Source organism: Takifugu flavidus, chromosome 7 (genome assembly GCF_003711565.1).
Source record: "Takifugu flavidus isolate HTHZ2018 chromosome 7, ASM371156v2, whole genome shotgun sequence".
In the NCBI taxonomy this organism is placed as follows: Eukaryota; Metazoa; Chordata; class Actinopteri; order Tetraodontiformes; family Tetraodontidae; genus Takifugu; species Takifugu flavidus.
Window position 1 is genome coordinate 14,633,362 of NC_079526.1, and position 15,051 is coordinate 14,648,412.

The 15,051-nt window shown below is 47.2% G+C and overlaps 3 protein-coding genes across 3 annotated transcripts; 2 read left to right on the forward strand and 1 right to left on the reverse strand.

Annotated features, from left to right (window-relative positions):
• Nucleotides 1-347: 347 nt before the first annotated feature.
• ttc14 (tetratricopeptide repeat domain 14) lies at nucleotides 348-5,990 on the reverse strand. Its single transcript, XM_057038364.1, has 12 exons — nucleotides 5,433-5,990; nucleotides 5,030-5,160; nucleotides 4,655-4,854; nucleotides 4,452-4,536; nucleotides 4,228-4,357; nucleotides 3,977-4,132; nucleotides 3,797-3,868; nucleotides 3,371-3,490; nucleotides 3,090-3,212; nucleotides 2,576-2,693; nucleotides 1,794-1,900; nucleotides 348-1,587 (listed from the first exon to the last, which is right to left on the reverse strand). The coding sequence occupies exons 1-12, from the start codon at nucleotides 5,564-5,566 to the stop codon at nucleotides 720-722; spliced, it is 2,244 nt and encodes a 747-aa protein (XP_056894344.1). The 5' UTR covers nucleotides 5,567-5,990; the 3' UTR covers nucleotides 348-719.
• A 1,495-nt stretch (nucleotides 5,991-7,485) lies between these two features.
• On the forward strand, nucleotides 7,486-13,233 carry LOC130529081 (mucin-2-like; the record flags this gene model as incomplete). Its single annotated transcript, XM_057038975.1, has 4 exons — nucleotides 7,486-7,895; nucleotides 8,091-8,421; nucleotides 12,017-12,108; nucleotides 12,567-13,233. Coding segments are annotated over 4 exons (1,500 nt in total), but the record flags the coding sequence as incomplete, so codon positions are not given.
• LOC130528698 (uncharacterized) lies at nucleotides 13,233-14,438 on the forward strand. Its single transcript, XM_057038366.1, has 3 exons — nucleotides 13,233-13,757; nucleotides 13,929-14,014; nucleotides 14,118-14,438. The coding sequence occupies exons 1-3, from the start codon at nucleotides 13,244-13,246 to the stop codon at nucleotides 14,196-14,198; spliced, it is 681 nt and encodes a 226-aa protein (XP_056894346.1). The 5' UTR covers nucleotides 13,233-13,243; the 3' UTR covers nucleotides 14,199-14,438.
• The last annotated feature ends 613 nt before the right edge of the window (nucleotides 14,439-15,051 follow it).

A 15,051-nucleotide genomic window follows, 5' to 3' on the forward strand; every position in this document is an offset into this window, starting at 1 on the left:
CCAACAGCATTAATTCCCAGTGAGGAGGAACACAAAGCAGCGTCGCTGAAACATGGACTCACCATCCAGAATCCTTAAAGTGGAAGTGGAGATGCTTTCTAGGGTATTTTATTCACCTTTCAGACGTCTTTGGCCTGTCTGAAGGGCTGATGAGCACATAGACCCACCAGAAAGGATCTGAAGGCCCTCTGATGTCACAGCAGAAGGCTCCAGAACCTGCTGATCCTGGGACGCGGCTCAGGTCTGCAGACGGAAGCAGCCCCCATGCACGCTCAGCATCAATGTATTTGCTCTCAGAATTGGAAAAACATGAAAATAGGAGCAGACTGATTCACTGGAGACCAGGGCAACGCGGCAGCTGACACTTTATTGACTCGTCAGTCTCGATACAAGAGGAAGAGTTGCAACCGCACATCAGCAAACAGGCGCAATGTTCAAGTTCAAGAAGAGTAAAAAAAAAGAATGGCACAAAGGAGAAAACCAAAGTCTGCAGCTCTGACTTCGTCCCCGCGGAGTGGAGACGCGCTGCTTTGCGTCAGCGACGCTGTTTAACATTCAGGTGAACAGTGAATTCAGCTTTTCAGCAGCCTGTTTCATTTAGAAGAACTCCAAATTAAGATTTCCTGGAACACTGAAGGCAACACGAGCTCACTGACAGGACGGTGAAATCAGTGACGTGCGGAACCCAAGTGAGAATTTCCTTCGCTCGTTTTGATTTATTATTTTGGTTTGATTCCCTTTTCCTTCTCAAACTGAGCAATCTGGCTGAAAATGTCCAGCAGGTTGGAGGGGAGGTCTTTCCTGGGCCTTCCTGCTGAGGTCAAACTGCCCCCTGAACCCTGCGACCTCGAACTGCTCCCTCCTCCTGACCTGCTGCTCTCTCTCTCTGCTCTCTCCTCCCTGCCCTCCTTCTCCATCTGTCCATTGTCAGGGTGCTCCTGCCACCCCCTGTTTCTATACCCACCACCTTCACAAGAGCTCCTCCTGTCTGGCCTCCTGACCTCCACCTGGTTCACGTTCACCTTCTGTGAATTTTCGGCCTCGGTGGACGAGCAGGACGTTCTTCTCCTGTTCTCCTCCTCTATGCTGCTTCTCCTGGAGTCTCTCCTGCTCTCATCTCTGCCCCTGTTGGTCCGCTCTGCCCTTTCTGGACTATTCCTGCTGCTCTTCATCTTGTCCTGCTCTTTGTCTCCCCTCTTTCTCCCTTTGCATAAAGAATCTGATCTATCGTAATCTGCTGACAGAGCATAAAGCTGACTGCTCCTTCTCTCCTCCACCTCCTCCTCCAAACCTGGACCTCCCTTCCGGTTGAGGAAGGAGGCAGAGGTGTTGGAGGGGGCGGGGTACCACTCCTCCTCTTCCTCCTCCTTGTTGTCCTTCCTGCCCCTTTCCTCCTCACTCCTCCTGCTCTCCCGTGAGGAGACTCTGCGATGGCGCCTGCTTCCCTGCTCGGACTTGTGCTTCTTCTTTTTTTTCTTTTTGGACCTCCTACGAGAGGAAGATGAAGAAGAGGAGGAGGAGGAGCTTCTCAAAGAAGGCGAAGATGACGGAGAGGAGGAGGCTGATCTCTTCTGTTTTCTCTTCAACCTGTGCAAACGATACTCGCTCACTTGTTTTGTCAAAACAGCTGATTCATTTCATTCCAGACACACCCACCTGTTTGTTTTATGGGGGGGGAAATAAACATCACTGAAATGTGTCAAAGACTAAAATGAACTGCTGTTATCCTGGTGACCTGTTTTAATCTGCAGCACGTCACCTTCCGAACATGAAACACACCAGAACCAACTCACCTTTTCTCCTCTTTTAAGATCTTACGCAATTTGTCAGCGCTGGTCTGGCCGCTCTTAACCGTCACCTGATCCTTCTGCAGCGCTTCTTCTCGTAGGCGAATGGATTTCTTTACAGTTTCCAGCGGAGGCAAGACATGATACAGGCAGGCAGACGGCCACAGAGGCGCCAAAACCGCACGTGCAGAGATCCCAGAGTCGTTCATTTAATGGTTTGTTTAATGTGGGGGAGAGTTAGAGCCAAGGCCAGAAGAATGTGGCAAAATGAATGAAAACACGTGTCATTACCACAGAAGATCGGTGGGATCCAACACCAGAAGCAGCAGATGAGCAGAAGAAATAAAACAGAGTTGTTTCCCAGCGAGACAAAGACGATTTTGACGTTACCGTATTTGGACCACGGGACACGGCCATCAGCAGAGGACACAGGAGCCGTCGTCATCGGACAGGTTTATTTTCCAGCCCCGCAAGGCAGGTGAGAAGACGAGGGCAAAAAAAGGGTTGGAGGTCAGAATCCCGGCATCGCAGAGACAAAGACCAGAACATTCATCAGTATTACATAAATCACAGTTACAGCAGAAAAAACTAACGAACTAACCAACAAACTGAGTTAAAATAACATTCCAAGAGGGCTGGAGCTCAGGAAAAAGGTTTTTGATGGAGGTTTCAACAACTGCAGCCTTACTAAGAGTTCACTTTGACCCTTGTGCGTCCTGCGGGGCTACTGTTGGCACACCAACAGCCCATAATAAGAACTGAGAGATGATCGCTGAGTAATGGCTCACCTGTATGGTCTCTGTGATCTTGCGCAGGGCCTCCTGAGCCTCCGCGCTGGCATCATCCAGGTCCAGAGCTCTCCTGTACAGTCCCTCTGCTGTCACCAGTTTTTCCTGTTCTTCGAGCCTTGACACAGAGTTGAATAATAAGATCGCGAGAACGAGAAGAACTGCAATCCTGACGAGCTTCCCATCAGCTCTCCTATGCCTGCAGGCGCCTCAGTATTACTCTTACATGAATAAACCTCATTTGTGCCGACTCCCTGCACTGTTTATACAGTCCGAACAGATCAGCACATTCAGATCAGAGATGGAGGCTGAATCCAACTATACAATTATCCAACACCAATGAGAACAAAAAAAGGACGTGAAACCACTGAAAACGGTCATTCTTTTGATTTTAACAACTTAAATGTGGTAAATTTTAGTTAGATGGTGACAAATTTGAGGTTACGAGCTCAACAGTCTAATCCGGTAGCTAATCTGGAGTTAGCGCTCTGTTGTCTACTGCGCCAATGCTCACTGTCTTCCTCGCTCCACCAGGGTCTGACAGAGGTACTTCTTGGCGTTGCGATGATCCGGGCAGTTGTCCAGAGCCAATTCAAAGTCTGTGATGGCCTTCATGATGCTGCCTTTGTTCGCATACCTGTGGATTATTAAACAGAGCTGCAATCCCATCACTGGCTCTAAACTGTAATTCCAATTTGCAACACTTCTGCTTTTATGAACCTCCTCCAACGATCACCCATCAAATAAATGGTGCCTGGGGCTTATAAATGTATGCAAATATAAGAAGAAACTCACAGAGCTCCTCGCGCCACCAGCGCTTCCACGTTGTTGGTGTCAATATCCAAGGCCTTATTGTACTCATTCATGGCTTCCACGTGGCGGCCATGTTTGAAGTGATCCACACCTGAACGCACACTGAAGGCACAAAAGAGAATCCACCCATTAGAGATGCACGGATAGAACTTTCATGGACAGCCGAGGGCAAGGACTAGTGTCCCCCCACTTTAGTTCCTGAAGGGTTCAAGCGGCGGAACATTAGTTCTGTATTCATCTGTTCCCACAGAGACAAACGTACAATAACCAATCACACATTCATAAGCTGCTGATGCAGGAGCTACCTATGGATCAGTGTGGGGCAGATGTATGTGGATTCTAAGGAGCAGGATCTTTTGTGTGCACCCTATATTATGGATTAGTGCTGAGCCTAAATTTCAAAATTACCACTTCAGGGCCCAGGATGCAGACTGTTTCTTCCGAATTACAGAAGCAAAATCCTCCTCTTTGAAGAATTTGCTGTAAAGAAAAGATGCAGGAATGGAAAGGGTTTGAAAATCCTATTGTCATACAGGATGCTAAAGATAAAAAGATTGAAAAACAACGCTAAAATTCGCACTAACTGACCTTTGTAGCCCCCTCATCACCGACGGTGGGTGGGTGTCACTGATCCCCACTTTCTCGAGCAGGTAGTCCACCACAGAGGGGTTGTGGTAACCATGGCAACCCCTCAGTATAGACTCATATGTCTGACTCGTGTCTGTTGCAGCACGGAGGCTAAGACTGGAGGGGGGGGGGGCACAGAGTCGCCGTGTGAATTACAAACTTCACAGAGAAGTGAAGATTTCTGTGAAATTTCATTTTGACTCTGCTGTTACCTGTAGTGTTTCGGCAGCTCGTCGCTGGCAACAACACCAAGTTTGATGTGTTGCATAATGGGAGACAGGGAGGCCTTTTGGAGGGACACTGTGATTTTCTCCTGGTAGCGGTCGATATCCTTCACCGCAGCTGCGTGTTGAAAAGCAAAGAAATTATGTAAGACTATTTGCCTGAAGATTAAAATAAAAGAATGAATATGAAAGCAGAGCAGGGAGAGACTAACCTCTGATTATGTCCCCAGTCTGGTAGTAGGACAGAGGATCATCATGGCTGCCAGTGGAGGGGATCTCTCTAATGTGACACAGAGCCTGTACAGATGTGAGCAGAGATGAAGGGATGAAGGGATGGAAGGAAGATGGAGACTAGAGTCCTGTCCCACTAACAAGACTTGTATGCAGGTGTTAGATTTATTGCTGCTGCACCGACCGACAACTCCAGATCCTCTATGTCTCTCTTCAGTCCGACTGCTGTGCAAAGCAGAGTGAGAAAGAAGCCGTATTCTCTGATGTTGTTGATCCTTCCGATCACGACGTCTCCTCGCTCCAGGTCCCTGTACAGCATGGCTCTTCGTTCCTCATACGACACCTCCATGAATATCTCCAGGGGTGGCATGATGGCATATGGCTCTGAGGAACAAGAAGCATTTGTTTTCTCTACCTGAATTGGTATATATATATATATATATATATATATATCTTATCGGGCCATATCTGATCACACTTTTAGTGTTACTACAGCCTGTTCATCCTATAACCATCTTCCACGTCCATGTTCTCCAGAACCTGTGACAGAAACAAGCACCTGCAGCTGCGTCCTCCTCTTCATCTTCCTCCTCTCGGTGAGTCGCAGTCCTCCATGAGGGGCAGAACAGGATGTCAGCCTTCCGGGCAACAAACTGCTCAACAAGTGGGTTGCTCTTTCCATCATCCCTCCTGTACAACAAAGAAAACAGAATTGTCCACCAGAAGCTCATCTATGAATAACTTTGAGAGTTTTTCATGTCTTTTGGCCGTCTGTGCTGATCTGATACAGCAAAACTGTGTTGGAACCCCTCAACTCCATCGCTAAGATACTTTTAACACTTATACTGGTCTCTACAATAGTGGGACAATGGGTCAAACTCGGGCAACACGCAGGTTGATTCACTTTCCTCATGGAAACACTGGAAATGAAGAAAGGCCTCCAGGGGTTGTTTGTGACCTACCTCTCATAGGAAGCTTTAGAAAGATCAGATATCACCGCCTGGAAGTCAGGGTTTTCCTTCTGCTCACATTTCACTTTGCTGAGCAGAGACTCGCCGTGAAACACCAGACAGTGCTTCAATAATTCTCGGTCCATCTCCGCTTGACAATGCAACGTTCACATTATCTGACTGCAGATCGCTGTAAGGCGCTATACGGGGATGTGGCAAGTCCAAGGTCGCATATATGCTGCAATAAAGGCTGATTTAGATAAACTAAAACCCGACTTATGTGTCAGATGGCGAAATATTTAATCTTTAGGCGTGGAGAAGCGAGAGAAGTAACAAGGCTAAGTTTAACAGCAATGATCAGTACCGTTTGGGTGGCTAAGAGACAAAAGTCTGAAAACTACACGCTGAATCGACAACGTTGCTTCAGTTTTATAAAAACAACCCTCACCAAATTTCCCCAGAAAACGCAAAACTACTCTTTGATTTGGACAGACGTTTCCCAAAGGAAAGCAACCTGAACGAGTTAGCCGTTGTCGGATCATGGAGCGAGTGCGCATGCGCAACGTGTGTTACACTTAAAAGGACCGACGATACAACGTGCTTGTAGGAACCATAGTGAATACAGGTTAATTAAAGAGAAATTCGATCCTGGGTCTCTTATTACAGTCAAATCCGAGACCAATTTAATTTATTTAGCAATTTAGTGGCTAGTAAAATAGTTCTTTTTTATGAAAATATTTAACTTCACTTGGACGGTCAGTGATAGAAATGGTTAGATCCCAGACCCCTGCACATATGTGCCATTGAGCCCCAAAACAGCTGTTGAAACAGTGTCTCTACAAATGTGTATTCCTAATTTCCAAATGGTGATTCTGCCATTAGCATGTCAGTGTGACAGACTGAATACACAATAGTAATGTCAAGAGCTGTGAGTAGTCAAAGATTGACAATGCATTAATCCACAGGTACCTTCCCACTCCTTTTTTGGATGCTATTTCCTCAAACTTGAAATTCATTTCCTTCAGCCACACAATGGGTAATTACTGAGAATTTCACCAACACACACCTAAGCTGAACATTCCAATGAGTTACAATATGACAACCGCACAGCTGAACACCTCCATCGTTTTAATAAAATAATAGAAAAATAAAGGAGAGAGGGAGAGAGAGAATTATTTTTAGGCATTTATTTAATTTTTTCTGAAGATTTGTTATTGGTTAACAGATTTTTTTTTTTTTTTGTAAGCCCCGAGAGCGGAGGACTGGTTTAAAAAGACGAAGGGAAGACACAACATAAATTCTCGAGTTGACAAGCGAAGAAGTGAGAAGCTACAGCACTAAAGATGAAAAGAAAAAGCCTTTGCTGGATATTTTTCCTTGGATATTTGAATTCCTCATCAGGTAATGATTGATTCCTTTTTCATGAAAACTGGACTTTGGATAAAATTGTAAAGTTATTGTTTAATCTTCAAAATTGTTGATTTAAAGTATTTCAAATTAAAGTGACAACAATGGCTGAAAGCACAACTACCCTGACGACTGAGCAAACCAACACCAGCAGCACCACTGTAACCAGCATGACTCCAAGCACAACTACCCTGACAACTCAGTCAACTACAGCAGCAACGAGCATGACTCCAAGCACAACTACCCTGACAACTCAGTCAACTACACAGCAGCAACGAGCATGACTCCAAGCACCACTGTCCTGACCAGTCAGTCAACTACAGCAGCAAAGAGCATGACTCCAAGCACAACTACCCTGACAACTCAGTCAAATACAGCAGCAACTAGCATGACTCCAAGCACAACTACCCTGACAACTCAGTCAACTACAGCAGCAACGAGCATGACTCCAAGCACAACTGTCCTGACCAGTCAGTCAACTACAGCAGCAACGAGCATGACTCCAAGCACAACTACCCTGACAACTCAGTCAACTACAGCAGCAACTAGCATGACTCCAAGCACAACTGTCCTGACCAGTCAGTCAACTACAGCAGCAACTAGCATGACTCCAAGCACAACTACCCTGACAACTCAGTCAAGTACAGCAGCAACCAGCATGACTCCAAGCACAACTACCCTGACAACTCAGTCAACCACAGCAACAACTAACATGACTCCAAGCACAACTACCCTTACAACTCAGTCAACTACAGCAGCAACTAGCATGACTCCAAGCACAACTACCCTGACAACTCAGTCAACTACAGCAGTACCTAGCATGACTCCAAGCACATCTACCCTGACAAGTCAGTCAACTACAGCAGCAACTAGCATGACTCCCAGCACAACTACCCCGACAACTCAGTCAAGTACAGCAGCAACTAGCATGACTCCAAGCACAACTACCCTGACAACTCAGTCAACGACAGCAGTACCTAGCATGACTCCAAGCACAACTACCCCGACAACTCAGTCAACGACAGCAGCAACTAGCATGACTCCAAGCACAACTACCCTGACAACTCAGTCAACTACAGCAGTAGCTAGCATGACTCCAAGCACATCTACCCTGACAACTCAGTCAACTACAGCAGCAACTAGCATGACTCCAAGCACAACTACCCCGACAACTCAGTCAACTGCAGCAGCAACTAGCATGACTCCAAGCACAACTGTCCTGACCAGTCAGTCAACTACAGCAGCAACTAGCATGACTCCAAGCACAACTACCCCGACAACTCAGTCAACTACAGCAGCAACTAGCATGACTCCAAGCACAACTACCCCGATAATTCAGCCAACTTCAACCACTGTAACCAGCACGACTCCAAGCACAACTACCATGACAACTCAGTCAACTACAGCAGCAACTAGCATGACTCCAAGCACAACTACCCCGACAACTCAGTCAACTACAGCAGCAACTAGCATGACTCCAAGCACAACTACCCTGACAAATCAGCAAACTACCACCAGTGGAACCAGCGTGACTCCAAGCACAACTACCCTGACAACTCAGTCAACTACAGCAGCAACTAGCATGACTCCAAGCACAACTACCCCGACAACTCAGTCAACTACAGCAGCAACTAGCATGACTCCAAGCACAACTGTCCTGACCAGTCAGTCAACTACAGCAGCAACGAGCATGACTCCAAGCACAACTACCCTGACAACTCAGTCAACTACAGCAGCAACTAGCATGACTCCAAGCACAACTGTCCTGACCAGTCAGTCAACTACAGCAGCAACTAGCATGACTCCAAGCACAACTACCCTGACAACTCAGTCAAGTACAGCAGCAACCAGCATGACTCCAAGCACAACTACCCTGACAACTCAGTCAACCACAGCAACAACTAACATGACTCCAAGCACAACTACCCTTACAACTCAGTCAACTACAGCAGCAACTAGCATGACTCCAAGCACAACTACCCTGACAACTCAGTCAACTACAGCAGTACCTAGCATGACTCCAAGCACATCTACCCTGACAAGTCAGTCAACTACAGCAGCAACTAGCATGACTCCCAGCACAACTACCCTGACAACTCAGTCAACTACAGCAGCAACTAGCATGACTCCAAGCACAACTGTCCTGACCAGTCAGTCAACTACAGCAGCAACTAGCATGACTCCAAGCACAACTACCCTGACAACTCAGTCAAGTACAGCAGCAACCAGCATGACTCCAAGCACAACTACCCTGACAACTCAGTCAACCACAGCAACAACTAACATGACTCCAAGCACAACTACCCTTACAACTCAGTCAACTACAGCAGCAACTAGCATGACTCCAAGCACAACTACCCTGACAACTCAGTCAACTACAGCAGTACCTAGCATGACTCCAAGCACATCTACCCTGACAAGTCAGTCAACTACAGCAGCAACTAGCATGACTCCCAGCACAACTACCCCGACAACTCAGTCAAGTACAGCAGCAACTAGCATGACTCCAAGCACAACTACCCTGACAACTCAGTCAACGACAGCAGTACCTAGCATGACTCCAAGCACAACTACCCCGACAACTCAGTCAACGACAGCAGCAACTAGCATGACTCCAAGCACAACTACCCTGACAACTCAGTCAACTACAGCAGTAGCTAGCATGACTCCAAGCACATCTACCCTGACAACTCAGTCAACTACACAGCAGCAACTAGCATGACTCCAAGCACAACTACCCCGACAACTCAGTCAACTGCAGCAGCAACTAGCATGACTCCAAGCACAACTGTCCTGACCAGTCAGTCAACTACAGCAGCAACTAGCATGACTCCAAGCACAACTACCCCGACAACTCAGTCAACTACAGCAGCAACTAGCATGACTCCAAGCACAACTACCCCGATAATTCAGCCAACTTCAACCACTGTAACCAGCACGACTCCAAGCACAACTACCCTGACAACTCAGTCAACTACAGCAGCAACTAGCATGACTCCAAGCACAACTACCCCGACAACTCAGTCAACTACAGCAGCAACTAGCATGACTCCAAGCACAACTACCCTGACAAATCAGCAAACTACCACCAGTGGAACCAGCGTGACTCCAAGCACAACTACCATGACAACTCAGTCAACTACAGCAGCAACTAGCATGACTCCAAGCACAACTACCCCGACAACTCAGTCAACTACAGCAGCAACTAGCATGACTCCAAGCACAACTACCCCGACAACTCAGTCAACTACAGCAGCAACTAGCATGACTCCAAGCACAACTACCCTGACAACTCAGTCAACTACAGCAGTACCTAGCATGACTCCAAGCACATCTACCCTGACAACTCAGTCAACTACAGCAGCAACTAGCATGACTCCAAGCACAACTGCCCAGACAACTCAGTCAACTACAGCAGCAACTATCATGACTCCAACCACAACTACCTGACAACCCAGCCAACCACAACCACTGTAACCAGCATGACTCCAAGCACAACTACCCTGACAACTCAGTCAACTACAGCAGCAACTAGCAAGACTCCAAGCACAACTACCCTGACAACTCAGTCAACTACAGCAGCAACTAGCATGACTCCAAGCACAACTACCCCGACAACTCAGTCAACTACAGCAGCAACTAGCATGACTCCAAGCACAACTACCCCGACAACTCAGTCAACTACAGCAGCAACTAGCATGACTCCAAGCACAACTACCCTGACAACTCAGTCAACTACAGCAGTACCTAGCATGACTCCAAGCACATCTACCCTGACAACTCAGTCAACTACAGCAGCAACTAGCATGACTCCAAGCACAACTGCCCAGACAACTCAGTCAACTACAGCAGCAACTATCATGACTCCAACCACAACTACCCTGACAACCCAGCCAACCACAACCACTGTAACCAGCATGACTCCAAGCACAACTACCCTGACAACTCAGTCAACTACAGCAGCAACTAGCAAGACTCAAGCACAACTACCCTGACAACTCAGTCAACTACAGCAGCAACTAGCATGACTCCAAGCACAACTACCCCGACAACTCAGTCAACTACAGCAGCAACTAGCATGACTCCAAGCACAACTACCCCGACAACTCAGTCAACTACAGCAGCAACTGGCATGACTCCAAGCACAACTACCCTGACAACTCAGTCAACTACAGCAGTACCTAGCATGACTCCAAGCACATCTACCCTGACAACTCAGTCAACTACAGCAGCAACTAGCATGACTCCAAGCACAACTACCCCGATAACTCAGTCAACTACAGCAGCAACTAGCATGACTCCAAGCACAACTACCCTGACAACTCAGTCAACGACAGCAGTACCTACCATGACTCCAAGCACATCTACCCTGACAACTCAGTCAACTACAGCAGCAACTAGCATGACTCCAAGCACAACTACCCCGACAACTCAGTCAAGTACAGCAGCAACCAGCACGACTCCAAGCACAACTACCCTGACAACTCAGTCAACTACAGCAGCAACTAGCATGACTCCAAGCACAACTACCCTGACAACTCATTCAACTACAGCAGCAACTAGCATGACTCCAAGCACAACTACCCCGACAACTCAGTCAACTACAGCAGCAACTAGCATGACTCCAAGCACAACTACCTGACAACTCAGTCAACTACAGCAGTACCTAGCATGACTCCAAGCACATCTACCCTGACAACTCAGTCAACTACAGCAGCAACTAGCATGACTCCAAGCACAACTACCCCGACAACTCAGTCAACTACAGCAGCAAATAGCATGACTCCAAGCACAACTGTCCTGACCAGTCAGTCAACTACAGCAGCAACTAGCATGACTCCAAGCACAACTACCCCGACAACTCAGTCAACTACAGCAGCAACTAGCATGACTCCAAGCACAACTACCCTGACAACTCAGTCAACTACAGCAGTACCTAGCATGACTCCAAGCACCACTGTCCTGACCAGTCAGTCAACTACAGCAGCAACCAGCACGACTCCAAGCACAACTACCCTGACAACTCAGTCAACTACAGCAACAACCAGCATGACTCCAAGCACAGCTACCCTGACAACTCAGTCAACTACAGCAGCAACTAGCATGACTCCAAGCACAACTATACTGACAACTCAGCCAACTACAACCACTGTAATCAGCATGACTCCAAGCACAACTGTCCTGACCAGTCAGTCAACTACAGCAGCAACCAGCATGACACCAAGCACAACTACACTGACAACTCAGCCAACTACAACCACTGTAACCAGCACGACTCCAAGCACAACTGTCCTGACCAGTCAGTCAACTACAGCAGCAACCAGCACGACTCCAAGCACAACTACCCTGACAACTCAGTCAACTACAGCAGCAACCAGCATGACTCCAAGCACAACTACCCTGACAACTCAGTCAACTACAGCAGCAACTAGCGTGACTCCAAGCACAACTACCCTGACAACTCAGCCAACTACAGCAGCAATTAGCATGACTCCAAGCACATCTACACCGACAACTCAGCCAATTACAGCAGCAACTAGCATGACTCCAAGCACAACTACCCTGACAACTCAGTCAACTACAGCAGCAACTAGCATGACTCCAAGCACAACTACACTGACAACTCAGCAAAGTACCACCAGTGGAACCAGCATGACTCCAAGCACAACTACCCTGACAACTCAGTCAACTACAGCAGCAACTAGCATGACTCCAAGCACAACTACACTGACAACTCAGCAAAGTACCACCAATGACAACTGAACCAGCTACCACCACCACTCCTACCAGTGTGACTCCAAGCACAACTACCCTGACAACTCAGCAAACTACCACCAGTGCAACCAGCATGACTCCAAGCACAACTACCATGACAACTGAACCAACTACCACCAGTGCAACCAGCGTGACTCCAAGCACAACAACCATGACAACTGAATCAACTACCACCACCACTCCTACCAGTGTGACTCCAAGCACAACTACCTTGACAACTCAGCAAACTACCACCAGTGCAACCAGCATGACTCCAAGCTCAACTACCATGACAACTGAACCAACTACCACCAGTGCAACCAGCGTGACTCCAAGCACAACAACCATGACAACTGAACCAACTACCACCACTCCTACCAGTGTGACTCCAAGCACAACTACACTGACAACTCAGTCAACTACAGCAGCAACTAGCATGACTCCAAGCACAACTACACTGACAACTCAGCCAACTACAACCACTGTAACCAGCATGACTCCAAGCACAACTGTCCTGACAACTCAGCCAACTACAACCACTGTAACCAGCATGACTCCAAGCACAACTGTCCTGACCAGTCAGTCAACTACAGCAGCAACCAGCACGACTCCAAGCACTACTACCCTACCTGACAACTCAGTCAACTACAGCAGCAACCAGCATGACTCCAAGCACAACTATACTGACAACTCAGCCAACTACAACCACTGTAACCAGCATGACTCCAAGCACAACTGTCCTGACCAGTCAGTCAACTACAGCAGCAACCAGCATGACTCCAAGCTTAACTGCCCAGACAACTCAGTCAACTACAGCAGCAACTAGCATGGCTTCAAGCACAACTACTCTGACAACTCAGCAAACTACCACCAGTGGAACCAGCGTGACTCCAAGCACAACTACCCTGACAACTCAGTCAACTACAGCAGCAACTAGCATGACTCCAAGCACAACTACACTGACAACTCAGCCAACTACAACCACTGTAACCAGCACGACTCCAAGCACAACTGTCCCGACCAGTCAGTCAACTACAGCAGCAACCAGCACGACTCCAAGCACAACTACCCTGACAACTCATCAAACTACCACCAGTGCCACCAGAGACCCAGCAGGATTAACTACTGTGGGCAGAGATGCAGAATCATCAACCACCTCTCAGGACACCAGAACTGGTATTTGTCACATTTTGTTCTATAATCATGGAAAATCAGGAATAGTCAAACGAGCAAAAACGTGTTTTCATCATTTTCGCATCGTTATTGCGGGACTTTAATCATTCACAGCAATAGCTGCTGTTGTTGAAGCCGATTTCTTCAGTCAAACCATTGGTGTCCTCCTGACAGGCATTGTGTCGCGAGCATTTATCCAGGTGAAGATGTCTTCAGTGGGAGGACTTAGTGATGACATCATCCTGCAGGCGGTCCAACAGGTAGACCTGAGACATGAGACAAGATTCAGGACAACAGAGAGTGTGGTGAGGGGACTCCCTCTTTCCTGATGCCTTCTCTTTGGGATCTGTTTGTTTTTTGTAGTTTCTCAACAAGCAGCTAAACGGAACCACCGTCACAGCCTCGGTTACAAAAGTCGAGAGAGTCGCTGCCATGTCTCGGTAGTCGTCCAAGGTCACCGTCCACTCGTCCTCGGGGTTTATGGAACGGAAGCTCCACCTTCACCACAATTAAAGGCAACGTCAAGCATCATGAAGATAAAATGGACACAATTGAAAACCTCTTATCTAGTCTGGCTTTACTGAAATACTGACTAGTCTTGCAATACTTCACGCCACATTTTATGTTGTTCGTTTTATTTTATTTTTCAATGTCTGGCTAAAAGAAAGAAAACAGTAGAAAACCTTCCCTGCTCATCTCTTCTTTCTTGCGTGTTTTGCCACCTAGTGGCTGCAACGAGCAACTGCTCTGTTGTTCTAAAATATTGCACATTGGTGTGTACTTACACCAACTTATCACTTTATTTCTCTGCTTCTTAATCAGTGAAACTAATCGTATTAAAAAAATATTTGAATACTAAAGAAATGATTCAATGATCAAGCCGTTTTTGGTTTGTTTTTTTTGTTTCTTTTAGATTTCATGATTATTATTATTATCAATTTTGACCCCGGGTTTTGACTTGTCAGTTCTCGTAGACGTGCGACTTTTTGTAAACACCCCCACTGCGTCTGTCTAGGAGAGTGTCAGCGCGGGCACAAACTACCCACGGAAACACACAATACAACAACGGCGGCTAAAAATAACCCCGTCACCTCAGTGTGATGTGTGAAAGATTGAGTAGAATTTACCGGAACAGGCCGACGTAAACAGCACACATAATTTTAAATAAGTCAGGAGGGCTTCTCCAGCCATCTCCGGGCCGGGTTCTAACCAGTGAACAAATTTGCTGATAAATACAATCTGTCCACACACCAACCACATGCAGTTGTGGCTTCCTGACAGTAATTCATGTATGAAC